Below are 21,383 nucleotides of genomic sequence, written 5' to 3'. Positions count from 1 at the left end.
CCTTGAAAGTCTCCTTAATAGGCTGAGTAGCTTGAACAGGTGAGAAGTCGGGCCATGTTGGCTTACAAGAAGAGTAACATGGGACTGATTATAGGGTGGTATAGAAGTCAGATTATACAATCAGGGGTTAGCTCTGTAGCAGTATAAACCCTGTTGTCTGTGTGAGAACTGCTGAGTAACTTCAGGTAATTAATCCAACATGAAAACTTTGTCATCTTTTTCCAAATGAGCTACTTCCTTGTAGCTCCGCTAACTCCTGGTGACTTACATCTCAAATACATTGTTAACAAAGCAAATGCCCAGTCACTTAACAGGAGTAGAGTAAGGAAGGTCTTATGAACTCACTGTACTGTTTTGAATGCCTCCTCCACCCCTCAAATCTCTCTCAAATATATTTTACAGTGAATGTTTTGAAAACTCCAGGATTTTGGAAAGAAAAAGTTGACTGTGTGAACAGATAGAAACATGAATGCACAAGAAAAGCAGGGTGATGGGTATGAGTATTAGGAAATAGTTGCATTTACAGAATAAGCATTAGCTGCGTAACAAAAAAAACTTGAGGTTGAGTACACAGATCATCACAAATGTTAAATTGATCAAGAACTCATTTTTCTTTTGCCCAGGCAATGCAGCTGTTCAGCAAAAATCCAAAATGCCCCCTTCTTTCTTTTTTAGTTAGTTCTTGGGTTTCAGGTCTGATTATCAAGGTCAATTACTGTATTTTCAGACATAACAAAATACATCTAATACAGTGAAGCGAATTTGCAGGGCATTTTCTGATTTATATGGATAGGCAAAGTGTGTTCTTAAAATTAAATATTGAAAGTTTCGTATTCACTATGTTTTTAATGAAGACTCCCTCTTCCCCCCAAAAAGCCATGAGTGAGAGAACCTTTCTAATTTTTTCCTGAAGAAATAAGTTACTGTAAGCTTTTGTATTTAGGTAAGGCTTAGTATATATTATAAGAAGTATTGATGCTTTTATTTCTCATTTTCCTCATCTTAGTAGATTTATTCATTAAACTAATAGTGACATATCATAGCTCCTACCCTCCTTGTTCCTGCATACTCTTCTCCGCTTAGATCTTGTGCATCCATTTTTTCTCTTCCTTGCCAGAGTCTTGTTTGGTTGGGCTTCTCAGGTTTCTTTCTTTCTCGCCTGCTCAAATTTACCTGGAAAAGCTCAGACCTGTTCTCTTGAGCTAGGAAATCCTTAATTCAGATTCCTAGCATATTGCTGCTGTTTTCTGCTTTTACTGCTTACTTTTACTGCTTCTCACTGCATTTTTAGAGTTAAAATTAACTGATGGAGAACATTGACCCTGGAGAAGAGCCATTCTAAGCAAGGGAAAGTGTTGATTTACAGGGAGAGCAGATGCAGTTCTTAACATACCGGAGCCAGGATTCTATCAACATATAAGCAAATAAGTAAACTGAAATCAGGTCGATGTACAAGGTATGCTAAAATGCAAGTCAAAATTTACTTTTTAAGATTCTGTCTATCGCAGTTGATTTGTTTCCAGAGAAAGTGATGTGAGTAGGTAAGCTTTACTTTTTTAATGGTCAAATTAAAAAGATAAGGTATGCATTTGGAAACACATGGTTGTATGAATAATTTGAAAAGATAGTTCTGGAACTTATATTTGAATGTGGTGATATCTCTGCATAAGTAATAATTGCACCACCAGTTGAAAATTAAAATCTTGTGTCTGGGAAAGATTCAGGATAAAGCCTGTAATCAAGGCAGCTTCCTCCCAAGCCTGTTCTGAGAATGTTTTCTTATGTGATCTTAGGCCTGGTGCTGGATCCCTGAACCAAGGTACATTTGCATTTAGATATCTGCTTTTAAAATTTCATTATGGAATGAATTGTTACATTGCTCTATCTTACTGCTTTCTTGAAAATTGTCATTTTATGATGGAAAATCATGCAAGAAGTGTGATTTCTATTCCTGAAATGTGTCATGCAATCATATTTGGAGAAAAAGATCACTGTAATAGGACTGCCTCCTGGAACTCTGTTGTATACCCAAAGAGAAACAAAAGCAAAAGGCCTTGCTGTTAAATTGGTGCCTGAGCTGCTTAAAATTAGGAAGGAATGATACATTATACTCTCAAGTTTTCACTTGTATATTTGAAGCTGTCCCTGTTTATGGATTAGTGCTTAACCTGACTGTGCATTAAATAAGCTGGATTGGTGTGTGCAAACACAATGTGTACAGATTAGATATTTTCATGTACATCTAGTTATGCAACTAAATACACCCAAGTGTCACCTCTGTACCTCCATTTGTCCTGTTTGCACAGAATTTACTATCTGCATCTCACTGAAAAATCACTAATACTTGTGAATTACTAAAACTATCTAGGTCAATATGATTTCTTTTACTTTAATTTCATTTTTTTTCACATATTTTAATATCTGTTCTTCAGCTTCAACACTGGCATAGCTGCGGCTTTAAATCATTGCCTCAGCCACTTCTGTGTGCCAATGTAAGTTGTTTTCGTACTTCAACCATGCTGTTTTAATTGCATTTTTTGGTAGAAAGCTCTTGGTGGCAGTAGCAGCTGAAGCATCTCTTAAAGCACCAGATATGTTACATCTAAAAGTAATTTTATGCTTTTTTTTTTCCTTAAAGGTAAGGGTTGTTCTAAAAATGATCTTTTGAATATAAGAGGTATCTGATTTCAGCAGTATCTCAAATGTGAAAATAAAACATCACATACTAGGGTATATGGATGTGCCCATAAACTCAGCTGGGTTTGAACAAAAGATTAAGGAGTGAACGTACTTTCTTCACTTGCAGATTAGTCAAGAAAATGCATTGGGGTGCGATTAATGCTGTGACATTCTAAAAGCTGAATTTAAACTGTGCATGGCCCATGCTTAATGCAAAGATGACTAGAGTAATGAATCTGCTTCTAAAAAGATGTTTGTAAGTCACAGATCAGATTTCACAAGAGACTGTTGAGGGTTGCAGGCCTCATTTAGATTTCATGTTGTCTTTTCTGACCTTGTCGAGCTTGTCATACTACAGAAGTTCTGAGACCTTTCTACTGCAAAATTCAGTATTTGTGTTTTAATTCCAAATGCTTTATAAATCTTGGAAAAATATTGACATATCAGCCATTGTTGGCTTAGATCTTGAAGTCAATAAACGGGTGATGGCTGACTAGATTCGTGTCTAAATATATTTGAAACTAAAATAATCTGTAGGAGGAAAATACGAATCTGTTCTCAAAGCACTGTCACATTCTGTCTGGAAACAGTTTCAGAATTAATTCACTATCTTCTGAAGTTAGAATAGTTGAAAATACTTAATATTACCAGTAAGGAAGACATTAGTGACTGGGGATCTTTTGTATGATTTGTAGAGAAAATCAGGAGCTTTCGATTTTTTCCAATATGAAGAATAGAAACATAAGTACTCTATCCATGTTTCTTCATTTGTGAAATCTAATTTCATTGCCTATTGAAGAAAAGAGTGGAAATGATTACTGGAGAAGGACAAATGCTATAAAAATAAGAGTTTGACTTCTTTATTTTTAAAAAATTTTGGTTTGCCAACTGATTACAAAGTAAATGTTAGTAAATCTACCTTTAATACTTAACAATAAGTTGCAGATAGTGGAAACCTCTTACATGTTCTTTTAAAAAAATAAATCATGTTTTATGTTTTCCTTTGAAGGGCCCAGATCACCAGACAATCTTATTTAACCATGGAGCTGTTCAGAATATCGCACATCTGTTAGTCTCCACCTCCTACAAAGTAAGACATTAAAATTGTTTGGCGTTTTACATATATTTATGAAAGTGATCCAAATGAAGATTATAAAAACTATGTCTATGCATATGAACTAGAACTTTAAACAGGTATAATGTATATTTCTGGAATAACAGTTGTTTTTACTTGCCATACGGATTTCTATGAAAACGTGACCTATTGTTTTGGAGTGCTTTATAAAGTTAAAACGCGATTAATTAAAACAGAGCTGGCTTTCGTTGATAGAAAGGAGAACAGTCACTTAGCAACCTAATAAAAATGGTCTAATTTGTTGAACAATAAATGGGAAAAATAAATTAAGCTGAAGAGAAGCAAATGTGAGCTGTCCTAAACAGAAATCATACCTGTGAAAACATGGACATGGAATGTGTGGAGGCCACCAGGTACCTATGTTTTGCACTCACTGAATCTCCTGAGTCTCAGCTCCATCCTCTGTTACGTTTTGGAAGTCCATCCTGGACTATCTGGAAGTACCACCTCTGGGAAAAAGCATCATACTCTACCTGTAACACGGTGGCAAGGAGCGTCAACTAGGTCTTTTCAGTCTAAGGCCAAAATCTCAAATCCTGAGCACAGCCTTAGGAGTCTGCTGTAGATTACTCAATAAAATGTTTGAGTCCATAAAATGCTTTCTGAGGCTGTTCTGTGTAGTTTGGTTTTTTGAGGACTAGCAGATGTCTGCTATGCAAATGATTTTGAAATCTGTCTGAAGCCAATGCTATGATCTCTAACCATGGACTTTCTTATGAAGATATCGCTTTATCCCCGCTCCCCCCAAAAAGTATGAATGTCATAATTCTGAAAATAAGAAACGCTTCAAAGTATCCAAATTTATTTTGAGTTATTTTTATTACAATATCTAATATAAAATATCTAATATGTTATTCCATTTTTATTGAAAATACGCTGTTGACTGGTTGATTGAGACTAGCTGAGATAATTGTGCTTGTCTGTTTTGATCTCCTTGTGTAATACAGAACATTCTTGATAATTAAAGTATCTTTCAGCAGGAAAACTAGTCTTTAAATGAGAATTTCAAGTGAAGGGAAATTTGGTGCTCTGTTCCAGGGGCTTGTTAATCTCATGTATGGTGCTTTTTGTTTTGTTTGGAGTTGTTTGTTTTTTTTTAATAAATCCAGTAGGAAGTGTGTGGTCTTCAGTATTTTGTTAGTGAGACTGATAGAATTCTGTTTTCTGTCTTTCTGTACTAATTAGTTTTCACTATGATCAGGCAACATTTTGCTCTTTCTCCCATTAGCTGACCTTTTTTACCCTATATCGTAAGGTGAATTTTCCAAGCTGTTTGGCTTGGAACCTTTGCTAATGTCTTTGAACCTTCCCTAATTTTTTCAAAGAGCTGCTTTAAAATAAAGAAATTGTAGCAAGATAAAGTTTTCAAGTTGCTTTTTCACCAACAAGATATATGTAGCATTGCATTAAAATATATATATTTAGTCCTACCTTACTGGAGAGATGTATAATGTATTCTTCATTTCCTCCTTTGCTAGTTTGGTCAGGCCTTTAAATTCCAGGTGTACACACTGAACTGCCTTTTATTGCTCTTCATACATTTTCCTCAGCTTCATTGTGGTCTTAGCTGCTTTCTTAGTGTTCTGCAGTAATTAGATGTTCTCAGACTTCTAATGTAACTGATAGTTTTTGTAGAATACAAGCCATCTCATTCTCATACTTCTCTATCCAGTTTCCTAATATTCAGTCATATAAGAACTTGACAGGAAAAGACAGCATTTAAAAACTTTGCCTTTTTTCAGTACTTACAGTAAAGGCCAGCAAGGTATCTCAGATGGTTTAGGCAATAGGGCCGCATCAGTAAACAGCAGAAACCTTCAAAATGGGATCTCAATCCCCATGAGAAGAGTTTGTCTAGGTCTGCCAAGAGAATTGCCCATTATTTTTCAATAAACTCTTTTCCTTTGGTTTTGGAATTGTCCCGTAGCCAGCTGATTCTACGAGTATTTTTCCCATGTGTTATATCATTACAAGTGTGCATCTTCACCACTGGTGAGATGTCTAACACAAAGGGACTACAGCTTGTACAGGGGTATTACAGATAATGGTTTCAAGACTGTATTTACATATTTTTCCAAATGCTTGCATTCCTTGTTTCTCATGTAACTACTGAACTAATTGCCCTTAAGTAGACATTACTAGCAAAGAAAGTAGTCATCACAGTAATTTTAATAGCTTTAATTAATAGAGCAATATTATATAAAATAGTTAACTTCTAGCTAGACTTCACTTGTTCTCATTAGAAACTTTACCCACCACCCCGCCCCACCCCGACTTCCTTCTGGCAAGAATACAGCTCTTGAGCTGTGGGTTTGACTTTTTTCAGTGCTTTTTTGATACACAATCTCTGCTTCCTGCTGCTTTGAAGCATACACTGTGTTAATTAGATTGTCTGAAAAGTAAATGGAACACAAGTACCTGACTTTTGTTCTGAAGCCAGGTAGCCTGCTATCCGTTCCTCCTGACTAAGACTTCCTCCTGACTAAGACTTTACTACTACTGATGAGAAGAGATCTTATAGTGACTGTGATTAGATATTATAAAATAAATGTATAAAAGTGTGTTTGTTTTTGCTGTTGTTGTCTACCCTTGAACTTCCATGTTTCTAAGACTTTTTGTTGAGGAGGGTGGGATGGTCCTAAACCTAACTTGCAGTAAGTGCTTTCTGCAGTGACGGGATTCTTTAGGTCAAAATCTTGTTCCTTTTGTTTTGTTTTCACACTAAGAATGTGCTAACAGAAACATGGAAAGACATGGACACAGTTTAAATATGTGCAACTGTAGAAGGTGAAGTCAAAGGCTAATATCTGAACTAAATTAGATTCTTCGTCTGGGAAGATGATAATGGTTGGTCTTCCCTATGTCAAAAAAGAGGTTATAAAGACTTCATAGCCTAGTGTGACTAGGCAACCATGAAATACTGTTCGATTAAACCAAGACCTGGTTTTGGACTGGAGGAGGAAGATCCAGCATGAAGAAATTTGTGATTCCTTTTTGTACAAGTGATACTTGAGGCTGTGTAATGGCAGTAAAACTTATGGTATATATTTAAGATTAGTTTAGAATCACTTCAATTGGATGGTTCTTTTTAGACACTTTATTAAACTCACTTTTAAAGGCTTCTGAAATATAAATCTCAACGACATGTATTTCTATTTTTACATACTTATGAGTCCTGGAAAGAAACACTGCTATTGCTATGATACTTCCATTCTTTTGTTGTTGTTTGCATGTTTGTGAAGCATCAGAAGTAAGGCCAGTATTTCTGACTGTCTGGTTCCCAAGTTTTATCCTTGCTTGTCTTTTTCACAAATAGTTCACAACATACCCTATAGAAGGATAATTCCAACAGGGAGATCACAGGAGTCAAGGTGTGAGTTAGGGGTTTCCATCTGCCTTTTATTCATCATCTACATTTCTTATCGATTGTATGGAATTATTTTCTACAAGCCTATACAGCAGTACAGACCAATTTTGCTTTTAAGTTTGCATTTACATTTATACTTCATTTATGTTATGTTTTTACACAGGTTAGAATGCAAGCATTGAAATGCTTCTCAGTTCTAGCCTTTGAAAACCCACAGGTATCAATGACTCTTGTAAATGGTAAGTATAATGCTGCTGTCGCTTATTTGACACTCATTTTATTGACTGGCTGAATTAGAATTACTTGGAGTTCTCTTTCATTGTTTGCAGTGTCGGTTGATGGAGAATTGTTACCACAAATTTTTGTGAAGATGTTACAAAGGGACAAGCCTATTGAAATGCAGCTCACATCAGCCAAATGGTAATTTTCATCAGGAATTAGAATGAAATAGTATGCAATTTAATACTTACTTTTTAACTGTTCCCTTTTTGCTTGTTGCAAAGTGATGTGATCTAAAATCTTAGGAATAATTATAGATATTATTTGCATTGTCTAAATCCTTGAAGAAGTGGTTCTCACCTAATAATCTTTATACCATAACTTTCACTCTTTGCTGTTCATAAACAGGAAAAAATGTTGCTGGGCAGCAGTTTTGTCAGGAATGTGTATTCAGACATAGGGATTTTCATAAGCTGAACTGCAGTTTTCACAAATAGCTTGGATTTTATGATAAGTTTTACTTTGAATAAGCTATGGTCAATCATATGTCCTTACAGAGTATAATACTGAAATACCATGTAATACAAGTTAATGTCGTTGCACCAGTGTTCAGAGGACTCACTCATTCAGGTGACTGGGGCTGTGGTGTGTTGAGAACTGTATGCACTAAGATGATGAGAGAGCAGAGCTAGTCCCTCTTCCCAAATGCCTTAATTAAAATAGATTATTCTTTAAGCTTCATGTGCTCATCCAGCAGAATGAATGTTATTAATTACTTTTATAGTTCAAATCAAACTTTCCCTTCTGGTGTGGGCACATTTCTCTGTGTTCATACTCGTAATGACTTTCTACCCTGTGATAAAATGTGACTAAGTTCTGTAACAGCAACACTAGGTTTATACTCACTTTAAGGTAGGAATTGACTCCCTTTAAGACTTTTTTTCCTTTTGTTGTGTTGATAATAATGGACTATATGACTTCAAGGGGTTAAAGAAGTAAAATTACCTATCACTATAAACTACTAAAATCAAATGTAACTCAAGAGTTTGGTCACTGGTGTATTGTTTGATTATTCTTTTAGATTTTGATAGCATGTTTTTGGCCTGGATCAGAGAGTTCTCTGATTCAGTTCACCAAACAATTACACTGACGCTTGTCTCAGTGCCAGGTCTTGAGATTCTGGGGGAGGAACAAGTGGGGTAGGTAGGATGGCCTCTTTTGTAATGTTGCCAGGTTATGAGTTCACCCATTCATGAAAGCAGTTATAAAGACATGTATGTGTGTGGGGATTGTCTTAGGAAGGTAGTCTCACTCCATGTGGGAGGTCTGTCTGGGGACCTCCCACGCTCCCTTCCAACCACAATTGGTCTATGCAATCTGGTTTTACTGGTTTGTTAGGTAGCTCTTAGTGAAGAAGGCAAGTTAATTTAACTGCGTTGCAGTAGTCTCAGTTCTGATTGATTTATGTGTTTCTTTGAGAATTCAGAAAATACATAGAGAATTTAGTATTAGAATTTTTTTTAATTTTTTTTTTTTTACTGATCTCAAGATATAAGGCAGTTGGTAAGTTGTGAAGGCAGGCTGGAGTTAAAAAAATTGTTCTGGCTCTGGACTGTCTCCTTGTTCTGGGATGAATGCTCCCAGGCCTATTGGTGTTCTTTACTGATCTGCTTCACATTGGAAGGAGTTGGGTAGACAATCCCATCTTTTGCTGTTGTTTTGCAGTACTTTGGCTCAAGTGGACCTTTGGAAGCATAGAAGAAAATGATGTGGTGACAAGCAAAAAATAAAATTGCAGGAATACAAGAGACAAACCAGTATCTTGAGCTTCAGACTGGGTTTCTAATTAGTCCATGGGCAGACATCCTTCTTAGTGGGGCACACAAGGCCTCAGTTTCATGGCAGTCCTGTGGGCTCACAAAGACCTACTGACTTATCTTCTATAAGTCCTTTCCCTACTTGATTCCCTCAAGTCAGACTATGTCTCCTTTCTTTTTTTCTAATGAGAGTAGTAGGTGAAATTGTCCCAGGTCTCTCTTTTTTTGGCTTCTAAATTAGAATTCACTCCTGCCTTGCCAGCTTTGGTCAATTAATCTGCAGTTCCTCTCTGATTTATTAGTAGAGTCCTTGAAATGTGGATGTAGAAGAGGTTTTGTTATGCATTTGTGAAGCAAATTATATTCTATTTGATTCTGTTTGAATCCAGACTGGCATATGGGGCTATCTTAAGAAGTTTTCTTTGTTTTTTCAACAATTGAAGTAGACCTGGAAGACCCAAGTTAATACCTCTTGATTGAAATGGAGTAAGGATCCTTCACTTGAGCAGCAGTGTTGGCACAGAGGGAAGATCAGTAAGCCTCTTGGGAGAGTGATTTGCAGCTACAAGTGGAGCAGTAACCTTTTCTACTAAAATTACCGGAATTGCTTCCAGCTAAGCCAAGCCTATTTTACCTGAAGTAAAAATACTTATAACTTATTTCATGTTTGAAACAGAGCTACTTTGGCAAATAGGGTCTAGCTGGACTAAATGGCAACTGCAAAGATGGGTGCTTTCCTCCTGATTGTTCAGATGTGAAAATCAGTATTTCCTGCTGTCAGCCGCAAGGCTTGGGCAGTAAAAGTTTATAAAATGATTTCTATGCTAACAGTCAAGTCTTATCTTTTCACTTTCGAGAAATAATATATAAAAAGACTTCTGATTATGGGATTTCAGCTATGTCTGGCACTGGTAGGTGTTTGGAACAGGATCAGTGATGTTACCTTCTAAGAGGTGAAAGAACTCTCTTTAGGCACTTGGAAAGAGCTCAGGAATGCAGTGAAACATGATATGGTTACAGTATGTTAGCATATTACTGCTCCTTAGCTGAGCAATTATAATTGACCCTACATACACTTTTAGCCTGCCCAATTGAGAGTTGAAGCATGTTAGTTTTAAGTCACCTTCACTGAAATTCAGTTATTCTTTTAACCTCGACTGTGGCATGATAAAAGCCAGTTACAGTGGCTTGGTTCAAAAGCTAAAACAAAAGATACTTGACTGTTCCTGCACTGAATGCAGAGCAATTATCCTCCAGCTTCATTCCGCTTCCTTGTAGCAAAGCAGGTAAAAAGTATAAACCACTTAAATGTAAACCACTTTTATTGGTGGGTGAACTACTTTGCATTTCTGGTAGCTTGGAGCACATGTACAGGTAGATTAACAAAACAGCTTATGCATTTGTCTGATGTTGTGTGTCAACATGGTAGTTTGAGACCTTGGAGTTGTCATATCCACTGTCTAAGTTGTTGTCTAATAAAGAGCAAATGCTGGTTTGGTTCAGTGTCAGAGACTTAATTGGGCAAGGATGTGCTTATTTCAGCAGAGTGTTAAGACATGCCTGTGGACAAGCGTCACAACGATGCCACATCTCCTAGGCTAATGCAAAGCTTGAATGTTTTCTGACTGAGCTGTCAGGCTACCAACACTATATCGATTCTCTCCTGATTGTTTTAAGTGCTTGCCCATGCTCTTTGCAGCAAAGGACAGGTCTATGTATATTGCTCCTTTATCTTAATGAAAGTTGTTAATTTGGGCGGGTTTTTGTTTGTAAAAGAGGTTTGTGGATCAATCAAGTTTGATAGACCTTTTTTGACCAGTGTGTGGTGTATACGTTGATTGGTGCTCCGCAAGATGTCCTGTACTAGAAATCTGCTTAGAAGTGTGTCTGTAGTAATTTGTTCTTGTGCCCAAGTCTGGTAAGCACAAATGTATTAAAATTAATAGTAGAACAAAGGGGAGTACATTTCATTAGTACAGTTTGTTGTTCTGCAATGTCTTACTTAAGTGCATAAAACCCAATGATAGGTGAATATATGTTTTATGTTGTTACAGCCTTACTTCCATGTGCAGAGCAGGAGCAATACGGACAGACGATTCTTGTATTGTTCTTAAGGTAAGCTGGTTAAACAGTTTTCTGTTTAAAATGTTTTTCTCACGTAGGGCTATCCTGTCTTTGTCTCATATAAAAAGTAGCACAAAAACTGTTACACTGAAGATTTCAAAGCACCAAGTTCTGATTTTTTAATTTAAAAAATTAGTTCCCTAATTTCCCTTTGTGTTTTTAAGCATTTATAGTGACATGGTTTTTTTAAGAAGTTTAGATAAAGGATCATACTAAAAGGTCAATATCCAGGAATAGATATTCCAGAGTTTGACACACATCCATTTGAGGCTTGTAATCATTTCAGTAACCGTTTGTAAGTAACATGGAAACAACATTACTGCCTCTCTGTATATGAACAAGGCACTGGTTTGTCTTTCAATAGCTTATTTCACAAGACTACAGTCAGAATACTTGCACAATCTATACATGGCGTCTGTCACAAGCAGATGATTTCTCAGGTTTCACAATGTTTTTGCAGATTTGTCTGCTTCATACTTTGGCTGGTGAAAATTGTTATTAAAAAAAAAAGAAACTGTCATGCTGAAATATTAGATTTTATTTTTATACTGCATGTGATTTTATAAGGAAACTCAGTAAAGGAAACTTCATTAAATACCATAGGAATGTAATCTATTTCTTAATAGTCAGACTTCCATAGCTAGATAAAAGGGGGGGGGGGGGGGGAAGCTGTTGATGAGCAAGCATATCAGCCAGAGATCAGATAATACTAACACTGCTTGTTTCTCCATGAGATATTGAAGTATTACTGTACTACTGCAATAAGAAAACATATTTGCTTTCTTTGATAATTACTGTAGCAGTCTGGCAGACTCCAAAGCTTTTAGTATGCTTTTAGCATCCTTCATTCCAGAGAATAACACATAGTTCAGACTTAAGGAAATGCAGTTTAAATGCCTGAAAAAATATTTTTTTTCCCCATATGTGCCCCTGTACTGAGGTTGAGAAGATGACGTGTTCTTGGAACGAGTCTAGCAAGTGAAGGGTCTAATCAGCAAAGCAGTCATTGTCAGGATTTGGTGGTGTGTGATCTGAAACCCAGTAACTTTTTATGGGAGTTCTTTGTCTTTGCCTGTGAAGGCCTCTCCGTGGTGTTCAGATGCTCTAGTGAACAGACAACTAATAAGTGTATGTGTGACCATAGCGTGTGCTCGAAGTCCATGGCACTGCAGGTAGCTGTGTGTACTGCTTAAAGCAACAAATACTTCTCGCCACCAAAGGCTACTGATTAGTATCTTCTCACTGTGGTCTGTTGCAAACCCCTGATGGTTCCTGCGAGCTTACATTTTAAACTGGAGAACTGTCACCAGGGTGTCAAGAACTGTCCCTAAGTCCTCCTTTTTGGTTATTCTGGCAAAAGGGTAGGTTGTATGTAAGATACTGCAGTAAGAAAGCATATTCATTCCTTTCAACGTCTGTGGCAGTAGTCTTGCATATCTACAGCTTTTGTTAGTGGGATTTTGGTATCTATCATCCCAGGTAATGACAGATGAAAAATCTATATGTTGGCTGAGGCAAAGGCCCATCCCTCCTGTCTTTTTACACAAGAAAGTCCAAAATACAATTCATTCCAGTATTGCTGGTGTTGATAGTGGCATCTGTTCTGCACAGGCATCTGGTCTTACAGCAAGTAAGGAAGCTAAGCTGCATCCCTCTCCCTCATTCTCTTACTTAGCTTTTTTCCAAATTGACACTCCAATTCCCTGATCTCTCTTCTTTCTCCTTACAACACCTGCAAACTGAGGGCTACAATTCCATGCTGCCAACCCCTCTCGCTCCTGCAAACCTCATTCTTCTTTTGAAAATTTCTTCCCTTCAGAAATCCCCCACTGTCTCCTTAACCCCAACCTATGTCCTGGTTGGGATGTGTGGGTTCCAGAACTGTTCTGCTCTCGGGGACTACTGCTGTAGGCAAAGGCAGGTTATTGCTGATAGCTGACTACTAACTGCGTGGAGCTACGCATGCTTTGCCATGTGGGCCAAATGAATAACTGTAGTCCTTTCAAACCATTGTGAACTGATTTGCTTGCCAGCCTACAGCCATAGGAACACTTTCTTTCTCATGGGAGCTGCTTCTGTGCAAATAAATGTTTTAAACTTTGGACTAAAATTTGTTGCAATACTTGAGAGTAGACAAAAGAGTGAGAACAGAAGGAGGGCATAGAACCTTGCCCTCTTGTTCAAACAACTCATGTAATTTCTTCTTTTCTTCTTGGGTCACTCCAGGAGCTCATAGTTTTAAGGTAACACGCTGTCCCAGTCTGTGGTAAATCCAGTCACAAATTGTTTGACCTCTGGTGAGCTACAACAAAGCAATGCCCTCTTTAGTTTTCAGAAGTTATTGAACAGACCTTTGACCCTTTGCTATCAAACTTTCTTCAGTTGGGGGACACTCAGGGATGTGTGGTTTCAAAATGATTTTGATTTATTTCATTGCTCAGTTTGAGTAGTGTGTTGGTCTGTAACACGTGAAAAAATAAAATCAGTTGGGGTGGGGAGAAGGCAGAGGAGGCTGATAAATAATGGATTTGCTTGGAAGGGAATTGTATTTCTCTGGAATCCTAATAACGGAAATGACCAATTTGTCCAGCTAACCCTGACACATCACAGCAATACCATGTGAATTAAGTATTCCATCTTTACAGTCCATTTTCAGACTTTTATCTGCTGGCCAGAAAAGGTCAGATATGCTTTGTGGCTTTTCATCTCTACCCCTCTAATACAGTCCCCTACTCCTCTGCGTTAATTACGTTGTATGGACCCGTAGGTCTAATGGAATGGTTAAAACGTGTCCTTCAGAATTATTGATTTTGTTTAATTTTAAACAGATGGAATTGCTAAAAGTTGAAAGGTATGAGATTTGTGTTTCCTGGGTGCTTGCAGACATTGACTCAACAATATCTAGCCCTTGAGTTCCAAGTTATAGCTCATTTCAGGCCATTTGACCTTAGAAAGAATTGGGAAGCACAGTATCTTTGTGGTTTAGGCATGGAATTCCACTTTTCTTAGTCAACCTTGAATGTTGTTTTTCGAGAGCTTATGTTCAGCTTTTATGAGTTTCTTTATGCCAGTCTCAGTTTTTAATATGCCTTATGCCAGCTTGGTAATTGAAACTGCTAACATTTAATCATTATGGTGCAGTTCTGAATTCTATAGATTAAAAAGTATCATAACAATTAAATGCCTGAAGGCTTTAAAGCAAACTTTGAACAAACTTGCAGAGGTCCTAAAAATCTCGCTTTTGGAATGAGGTGATTTCTGAGGGCTGCTTAAGTTTACTAACCGTCAGCAGCTGTCTTCTCTTTAAAAGACTTCTGCCTAACTTCCTAAGGAAGCAGAAGGTCCTTAGGTATGTCTGTGCCATTAGAACCAGTTTTCAACTGTTCAGGCTGAAAGTCTTACCTGATGTCTTAAGTGACAGATACGCAGAGAGGAGGTGCTTTGGCTCCCTGGATTAGGTGCAGGATTAGATGGTAATCCTCATGGTAGCATCTACTTTTTTAATAAACGTAGGCAAGTCCTGTAACTCTGCTTGCTTACCTGTGGAATGGAGATATTTATCTATTTAATCATTTGAGCAGTCAATGGATAAATGTTATTTCAGGTCCCCAAAAACATAACCCTGAGAAACATTTTCTACTAGCATAATTCTGTTGAAGTCAGTGGAGTAATGCAAGCAAAAACCTTGATGATATTGCTCATCTATTTTCATACTTCTGTTTGGTGAGGCTTGAGTGAACAGAGTCCCAACCATTGGAGAATTGGTCTTTCCAGAGTTAAGTGCCTTTCACTGAGCTTCAGGTAAAGAAAGATTGGATTATTTTTAGTACTTAAAGTGGAGAAGGTATGACAAAAGTGTTGCCATATGACTGTAACCAAGGTAGGGGGGTATGTCAGGGTAAGGCAGAATGGACCTGGATTCCAAGTGGACTTCATTTCTGGTTGACCAAATGTACTACTTACGAGTAGCCCTCCCTTCTGTACTACTCTTAGCAGCCAGCATGGGTCAAGGAAGCCCTGAGATTATTAGATTATTTTTTACTGCATTGTCTTTAGTCAATCCTAGATTGCAAAAGGGCAGGAGGGGTCAAGTGCTTCTTGAGAGCAGCTTGGGTACCTTTGGTTCCTGTGTGTAGTAAGAATAAACCTGTGCAAATATGAACTTTTGAGGGCATTTTTTTTTTTTTAATTAGCTGTTGTGAAACTTCGACCATGGTCACTTCTAAACATTGCATTCACGCAGACTGATTTTGACTGCATGAGAAGTTGGTTGAAAGTAGCCTACTGTATACTTAGTAACACCTGAACAATTTTTCTGTGTGTGTAGTCTGTAAAACTGCTAAAATCTTTTTGTCTAAAGGTACCAATCTAAAGAACATTGTTGAGAATTGCTCTAGGATAGCTGTTTGATTTTTTTGTGAGGTCCTTTATGAACATAGCTGCACTAAACAACGGTGGTGTGTTTTGTTTGTGGTTTGTTGGTAGTTTTATTTGTTTTTGTTTGTTTTTTCTTTTTTAACTTTTCAGACTCTGCCATGTTTGGTTCGAATGTGTAGTAAGGAAAGACTGCTGGAGGAGCGAGTAGAAGGAGCAGAAACACTGGCCTATTTGATTGAAACAGATGTGGAGCTCCAGAGAATTGCCAGCATTACCGACCACCTCATTGTCATGCTTGCTGACTACTTCAAGTATCCCAGCTCAGTGAGTGCAATCACTGATATCAAGAGGGTACGTTTCCTTAACCAGTTCTGAAGCTTTTGAAAAATGTGCAAAAGCAATAATAAATGGGCTCAGGATATTTTTTTTATTCTATTTAAACCTTATGTCTGAGTTCCTCAAAGGTGACCAGAGGCCCAGTAGGACTTGATTTCTGATGCATGTAGTCCCCAAGTCTTTGCTCACTCACTGTTTTTTCTGGAGCCTGTATTATCCAAACTAAAATTGTTGTGTATATCTGGGCTCCCCATCCTGTAGAAGGATGCTGCCATTCTTCTATGTCAAAGATAGAGAGATGGGCTATGGGTAGTTTAATATAGCTTCACCATACAAGTTTCAGGACTTTTTTGAGAGATAGCAGTGAAATACCAGATGGAGACATCCGTCATGTTTCTCTTTTGCAGAGTTTAAAAGGCTTACCTTCAGGAACCAGTACATTTCAGCTTCATAAGAGATAATAGTCCATGTGATGAGAGATCGATTTCAATTCTTAGGTCAGGTTTGTGAAAAATGTTAAGTTCATAGATGGTTCTGTTCTATTAAAGCAGAAAAACATGTGGATGTCATGTAGCATTTCGTATTATGAGTTATCTGCACTTGCAAGAGGTTGGATAAACAGAGACCAAATATACCTTGGAGGCTTAGTTTCATAGGTGTTGTACTAGGAGTTCTCACCCGTGAACTTTTTTTTACAGGCTTGCATACACTTTCCAAAGCACTAGTGGATCAATCAAAGCACTAGTGGATCAATCAACCTTAGAAGCAAGCCTGCTTTTATATTCTGCATAGGGAAATATTCATTGCCTATTCCCTTCCCCTCTTACTGAGTCTGATTTTTAGAAAGTACCCCGAAAAACTGGATTACAGAGCCTTGTTTTTTCTGTGAAACTAGCCCAAGAAGTAGGCTCGCTTCTCAGACTTTTATAGAATAGGATTGATTCTGCATATAGAGCTGCCTTGAATTCTATGTAAAAATGCAAATTAAATATTAAAAAAATAGTTGCAGTATAAAATTAAAAAAGCAGAAGGAAGTTTAGCAGCTGATTAGGGAGTAATGGACATTGGCTGTAGCATCAAAAATATTATTAGGTTCCAAATGTGAGTGGGGTAATTACAAATACTATGACATTGCTTTGAGTGTTCGGAAAGTCTGTAAAAATAGTCACCTGGGAAGCCAGGGTGCTTACTTTGTAAAAAAAATGCTTTGAATTACACCCTGTAAGGTAAAATTTGCCAAGCAGATTACTTGCCTGCTTTAAATATTTTTAACAATGATATAATACATTCTGCTCTAGTGTAGCTGCACCAGAGAGAATTACTCATACAGCTTAATTTTTGACAGTTCTTTTATTTCAGTGCTTTGCTGCTTAATACTAGCATTTTTCTGGCATTTTGTGTAGACTTCAAATATTGCATTGTTTTGTGGAACCCTTTGGTACAGAGTTTTGAGGTCAGTCAGAATCATAGAATTATTCTCGTTGGAAAGAATGTGAGGAGGCTGAAAGTCTTAATTTTCTGTTCAAAGCAGGGTCAATGCTGAGCTTAGATGAGGTTGCTCAAGGCTTTGTCCAGTTGGCTCATGAAAACTGCTAAGAATGGAGATTAAACAACCTCTCTGAGCAATCTTTTCCAAAGTTTGACTGTTCTAATGGTGAATTTTTCTTTCTTATATCCAGAAAGAACCTCTCCTGTTTCAATTTGACTATTGTGTCTCCTTCTTTTGCTATGCACCTCCATAAAGAGTCTGGCTCCACGTTCTTTGTATTCTCCTTGTAGGTATTGGAGGGCTGCTTTTAGGTCTCTGCCTCAGCCTTCTCTTCTCCTGGCTGAACAAGCCAGGGTACACCCCATCTGCTCCTCCAGGTCTGCTCTCCTGAAGTCAAGGCTCTGTACTCTGCTCCATGCCTTTCTCACACCTTTCAGAAACTTGAACACCACTATTTTATGATACCTGTAGCTAGTGCTCCCATTAATTATCATACCCCCAAGCAGTTTCTCCTGATTTGTGAGTAGCCTATCCAGTGGTGCATCACCCCAATTCACCCCCCTGGCACCTGTGTTAAGAAGTTACCTTCCAGAAACCTCCTAGACAGCTTGCAACCCTGCTGTGTTGCCTTTACAGCAGAAGTCAGAAGTTAACATTCACCTTAAGAGGGAGGGCTTGTGATTTAGAGACTGGCTTTGGTTCCTGCTTTTGCTTCAGTTCTCTTGATAAAAACTTCCCTTGATTCTCTCCCAATTTTTTTTTCGCTTTGCACTTGTTCCTGTAAGTTTCTGTTGTGTAAATAAGAATAGTTTTTGCCTGAATATGGTCTGGATAAAGTTGTAACTTTATAGAAGTGTTTTGGCCTCAGATTGTTTCAGCTGACTTATCTTTAACGCAGCAGAGAAATTAACCGTATTCTTAAGTTCAGTTATTTTATTCAGTGGATAAACGTGGACATCAGCTAATGGAACAGCAGTTCATTTGTGTTTCTGGCTGCCCTTGGTGTGGTAGACAAAATCCCAGTAGATAAGCACTAGTTTGCAACAAATAAGAAAATAACACCTGTAATTTTTTAGTGTCTAAATTTGGTATCTGTGCTTTATTTAAATAGCTTGACCATGATTTGAAGCACGCCCATGAACTGCGCCAGGCTGCTTTCAAGCTCTATGCTTCCCTGGGAGCAAATGATGAAGATATCCGAAAAAAGGTGAGCCTGTGAAAAATTATAGCAATCAGGCAAAGATGTAGCTGGAAGTTGGGCTGAAGAGCAGTGCAAGAATTTCCACTCTTCCATTCCTTTTTTTATTGCAGTATAAGTAAGTTGAAACAAGAAGGCTCTCTTTCTGTTATGTTAATATAAATGTTTACATTGCTCTTTCTTTGCATGGGATTTGAACAAAAATTAATGTCTTGCCATAACAAAATATGAGTAACGTTTATTTATGTAAACATCTTCACAGTGATGAACTAGATTCTCACAATAAGTTGTCTTTCAATATATTGAAAGCTGTGCAGGGATATTGTTGAGGCATATGAGTAATTTCTGAAACCTATATTCTGAGGGACAGAATACACCTCTTGTCATATATCCTATTATAAAACAAACGTTTTTTCAAAAATAAACCCTAGAAAGTCTAATCATATTGGGAAACAAAGTCAAAATTTTTCCATGATTCTGAGTGACCAAGGGGGCTTGCACTGTTTTAATAAAGCAATTACTGGACATCACGGGAAAGAGATTGGATGGTTGGAGCACTTGTATAGTTAAAAATTTGTGTGGAAAGTGGATGGAAATTAACCAATGAATAATTAAAAGCGGGATTTTTTTTTTTTTTTAAATTAAACATGGAGTTGCTATGTCAAACAAATGGCAGGTACAGGAGGCAGGAGAATTTTCTGAGTTTTTATTTGCTGGTTAAAGGGAAAAAACAGAAGGAAGAAAGATATGGACAGGAAGGAGGCAAGAAAAAACAGCGTTGAAAAGATAACTAGCAGGAAGATTTCTCAGTGGGGAACCATTCAGGATCTCCAGAATTGAAACCCATAAATTTCTCTTTTGTGGCAGGATGAACTTCTTTAGTTAAATAGTAAGGATCCTTCTTTTACATATCAAAGCATAATTTTTAATAAGTGGTGGGTGTGTACATGACAAAGTTGATTTATTACACAAAAGCCATCTTTCATCTTGGTATTGACTCCCTTTTATCCCAGTCTTAAGTGCTTGTGCTGGCCATGTCTAAATATGGCAGATGAACTACTATGTGTTTTTTTCCAGCTAGCTCCACAACATGTCTCTAATCTATAGTTTGTATATATTGTGTGCACTCACACATGCTCTCTTTTGTTTTAATATGACATTAAGGGTAATTCATATATATATAACCCTCTTGTTCCTTGATGATTAATAAAATCGTTTTGAAAGCCGTAGTGGAGCATAGAATGTAGATTTTTTTTTTTTTTTTTTCCTAAATTGTATGCAGATACACACTCCTTTCCACTTAATCTGGGAAGAGAATGTGACGACTTGTTTTTAGCTACAGTTTTTATATGCAATATTTAAATGTTGCAGACAAAAACCCAACAACCCATAAATGCTCATTTTATAACATTTATAACATTAATTCCTTTTTGCTCCAGATCATTGAGACCGAAAATATGATGGACCGTATTGTTAATGGCTTGTCTGAATCTAGTATCAAGGTGCGATTAGCTGCAGTCAGGTAGGAGGCTTTTCTGATTCATACAGATACTTTTGTTTTGTCAAAGTCTGATGCTGCACTTTTTAGAATTTCTATTAATTTTTCAAAAGCTAATTTGAAGTAATTTCTACTGTTGGAAAATTTAGGGGGCAGGGCATGGAGTTATCCTGGACTAGTACAATTTTTTTTTTGCTATTTACAGTCTACTACTTACCAAATTCTAAGCTGAATCTTTGTGTAGAAGCAGTGTATGTATTACAGTAATGTAGATGTGAGTGTGTGTGTGTGTGTTTCACAATGAAGGTTTCTTTTCCGTTATAGATGTTTGCACAGTTTGTCCCGTTCTGTACAGCAGCTCAGAACAAGTTTTCAGGATCATGCTGTATGGAAACCTTTAATGAAGGTAAGTAAAGAAAAGTCAAGTCTTAACTACTGAAGTGTTCTGTTCCGTTAAAGGAGGATATGGTGTCTGTTCAATTTGCATGCCTTTCTGTAGAATCACAACAGAAATTACCTAGAAATCAAAATTCCATGACCTCCTAAGAGAGTCATAAATAAACAAATGCCAAGCGGCAGCAAAGAGGATTGTGGTCCATGCTCGATTTTTTTTTTTTTTTTGGTTGGCTTTTTTTGGTTATTTTTGGGGGTTTTTGTAGGGGGGGGGGTTGGTTTTGTTTTTTGGTGGTGGTGGTGTTTTTTTTTTTAAGCAATCAGTGAGTGAGGCTAAGTTATCCCTAATGTTTACATGGGGCACTAGGAGGACTGTATCTCCTTCAATTTCAGGCCCAGACTAGATGGCACAGTTCAGACTTGGTCTCTAAGCCCTACAAGAGAATTTAGATCTGCATTTTCTCCTGTAATTCTCTACCTTCTAGATCTCATTGCAGATTCTAAAACTGAAGCCAAAGAGCTCAGCAAGACCTTTAAAAAGACACATTTTAATATAATGCAATTATCCACAAGATTAAATGGGATCCAAATGTGTAAGGTATATATCATCTCTTATCCTGTAATGTGACTGCCATTAAGTGCAGATAAATAAACCAGTTTCTCAGCTTCAACATTTTTTAGACCTTGAAAATGGGGAACAGACGAAGTCTGCTAGCAAGAAGCCCGACAGCTTAGGCAGCATAGACATCCA

At 37.4% G+C, this 21,383-nt stretch overlaps 1 protein-coding gene across 17 annotated transcripts in view; it reads left to right on the top strand.

Moving 5' to 3' along the window:
• Positions 1-21,383, top strand: part of ARMC8 (armadillo repeat containing 8) — an 81,420-nt gene that overhangs the window by 44,858 nt on the left and 15,179 nt on the right. For 13 of the 17 annotated variants that reach the window (XM_072868221.1, XM_072868223.1, XM_072868234.1 and 10 more), the window contains 9 exons: positions 2,433-2,492; positions 3,689-3,769; positions 7,345-7,420; positions 7,511-7,601; positions 11,272-11,332; positions 15,869-16,069; positions 18,655-18,750; positions 20,181-20,263; positions 20,564-20,645. In XM_072868221.1, coding sequence (XP_072724322.1) covers positions 2,433-2,492; positions 3,689-3,769; positions 7,345-7,420; positions 7,511-7,601; positions 11,272-11,332; positions 15,869-16,069; positions 18,655-18,750; positions 20,181-20,263; positions 20,564-20,645 — 831 coding nt within the window. The remainder of the gene's footprint in view (positions 1-2,432; positions 2,493-3,688; positions 3,770-7,344; positions 7,421-7,510; positions 7,602-11,271; positions 11,333-15,868; positions 16,070-18,654; positions 18,751-20,180; positions 20,264-20,563; positions 20,646-21,383) is intronic. The other 4 variants (XM_072868235.1, XM_072868231.1, XM_072868228.1 and 1 more) reach the window with 1 other exon arrangement.

The sequence above is a fragment of the Ciconia boyciana genome, chromosome 7 (assembly GCF_034638445.1).
Source record: "Ciconia boyciana chromosome 7, ASM3463844v1, whole genome shotgun sequence".
NCBI lineage: Eukaryota > Metazoa > Chordata > Aves > Ciconiiformes > Ciconiidae > Ciconia > Ciconia boyciana.
The sequence above is the reverse complement of the archived record's forward strand: the minus strand, read 5'-3'. Positions and strand labels throughout refer to the sequence as shown.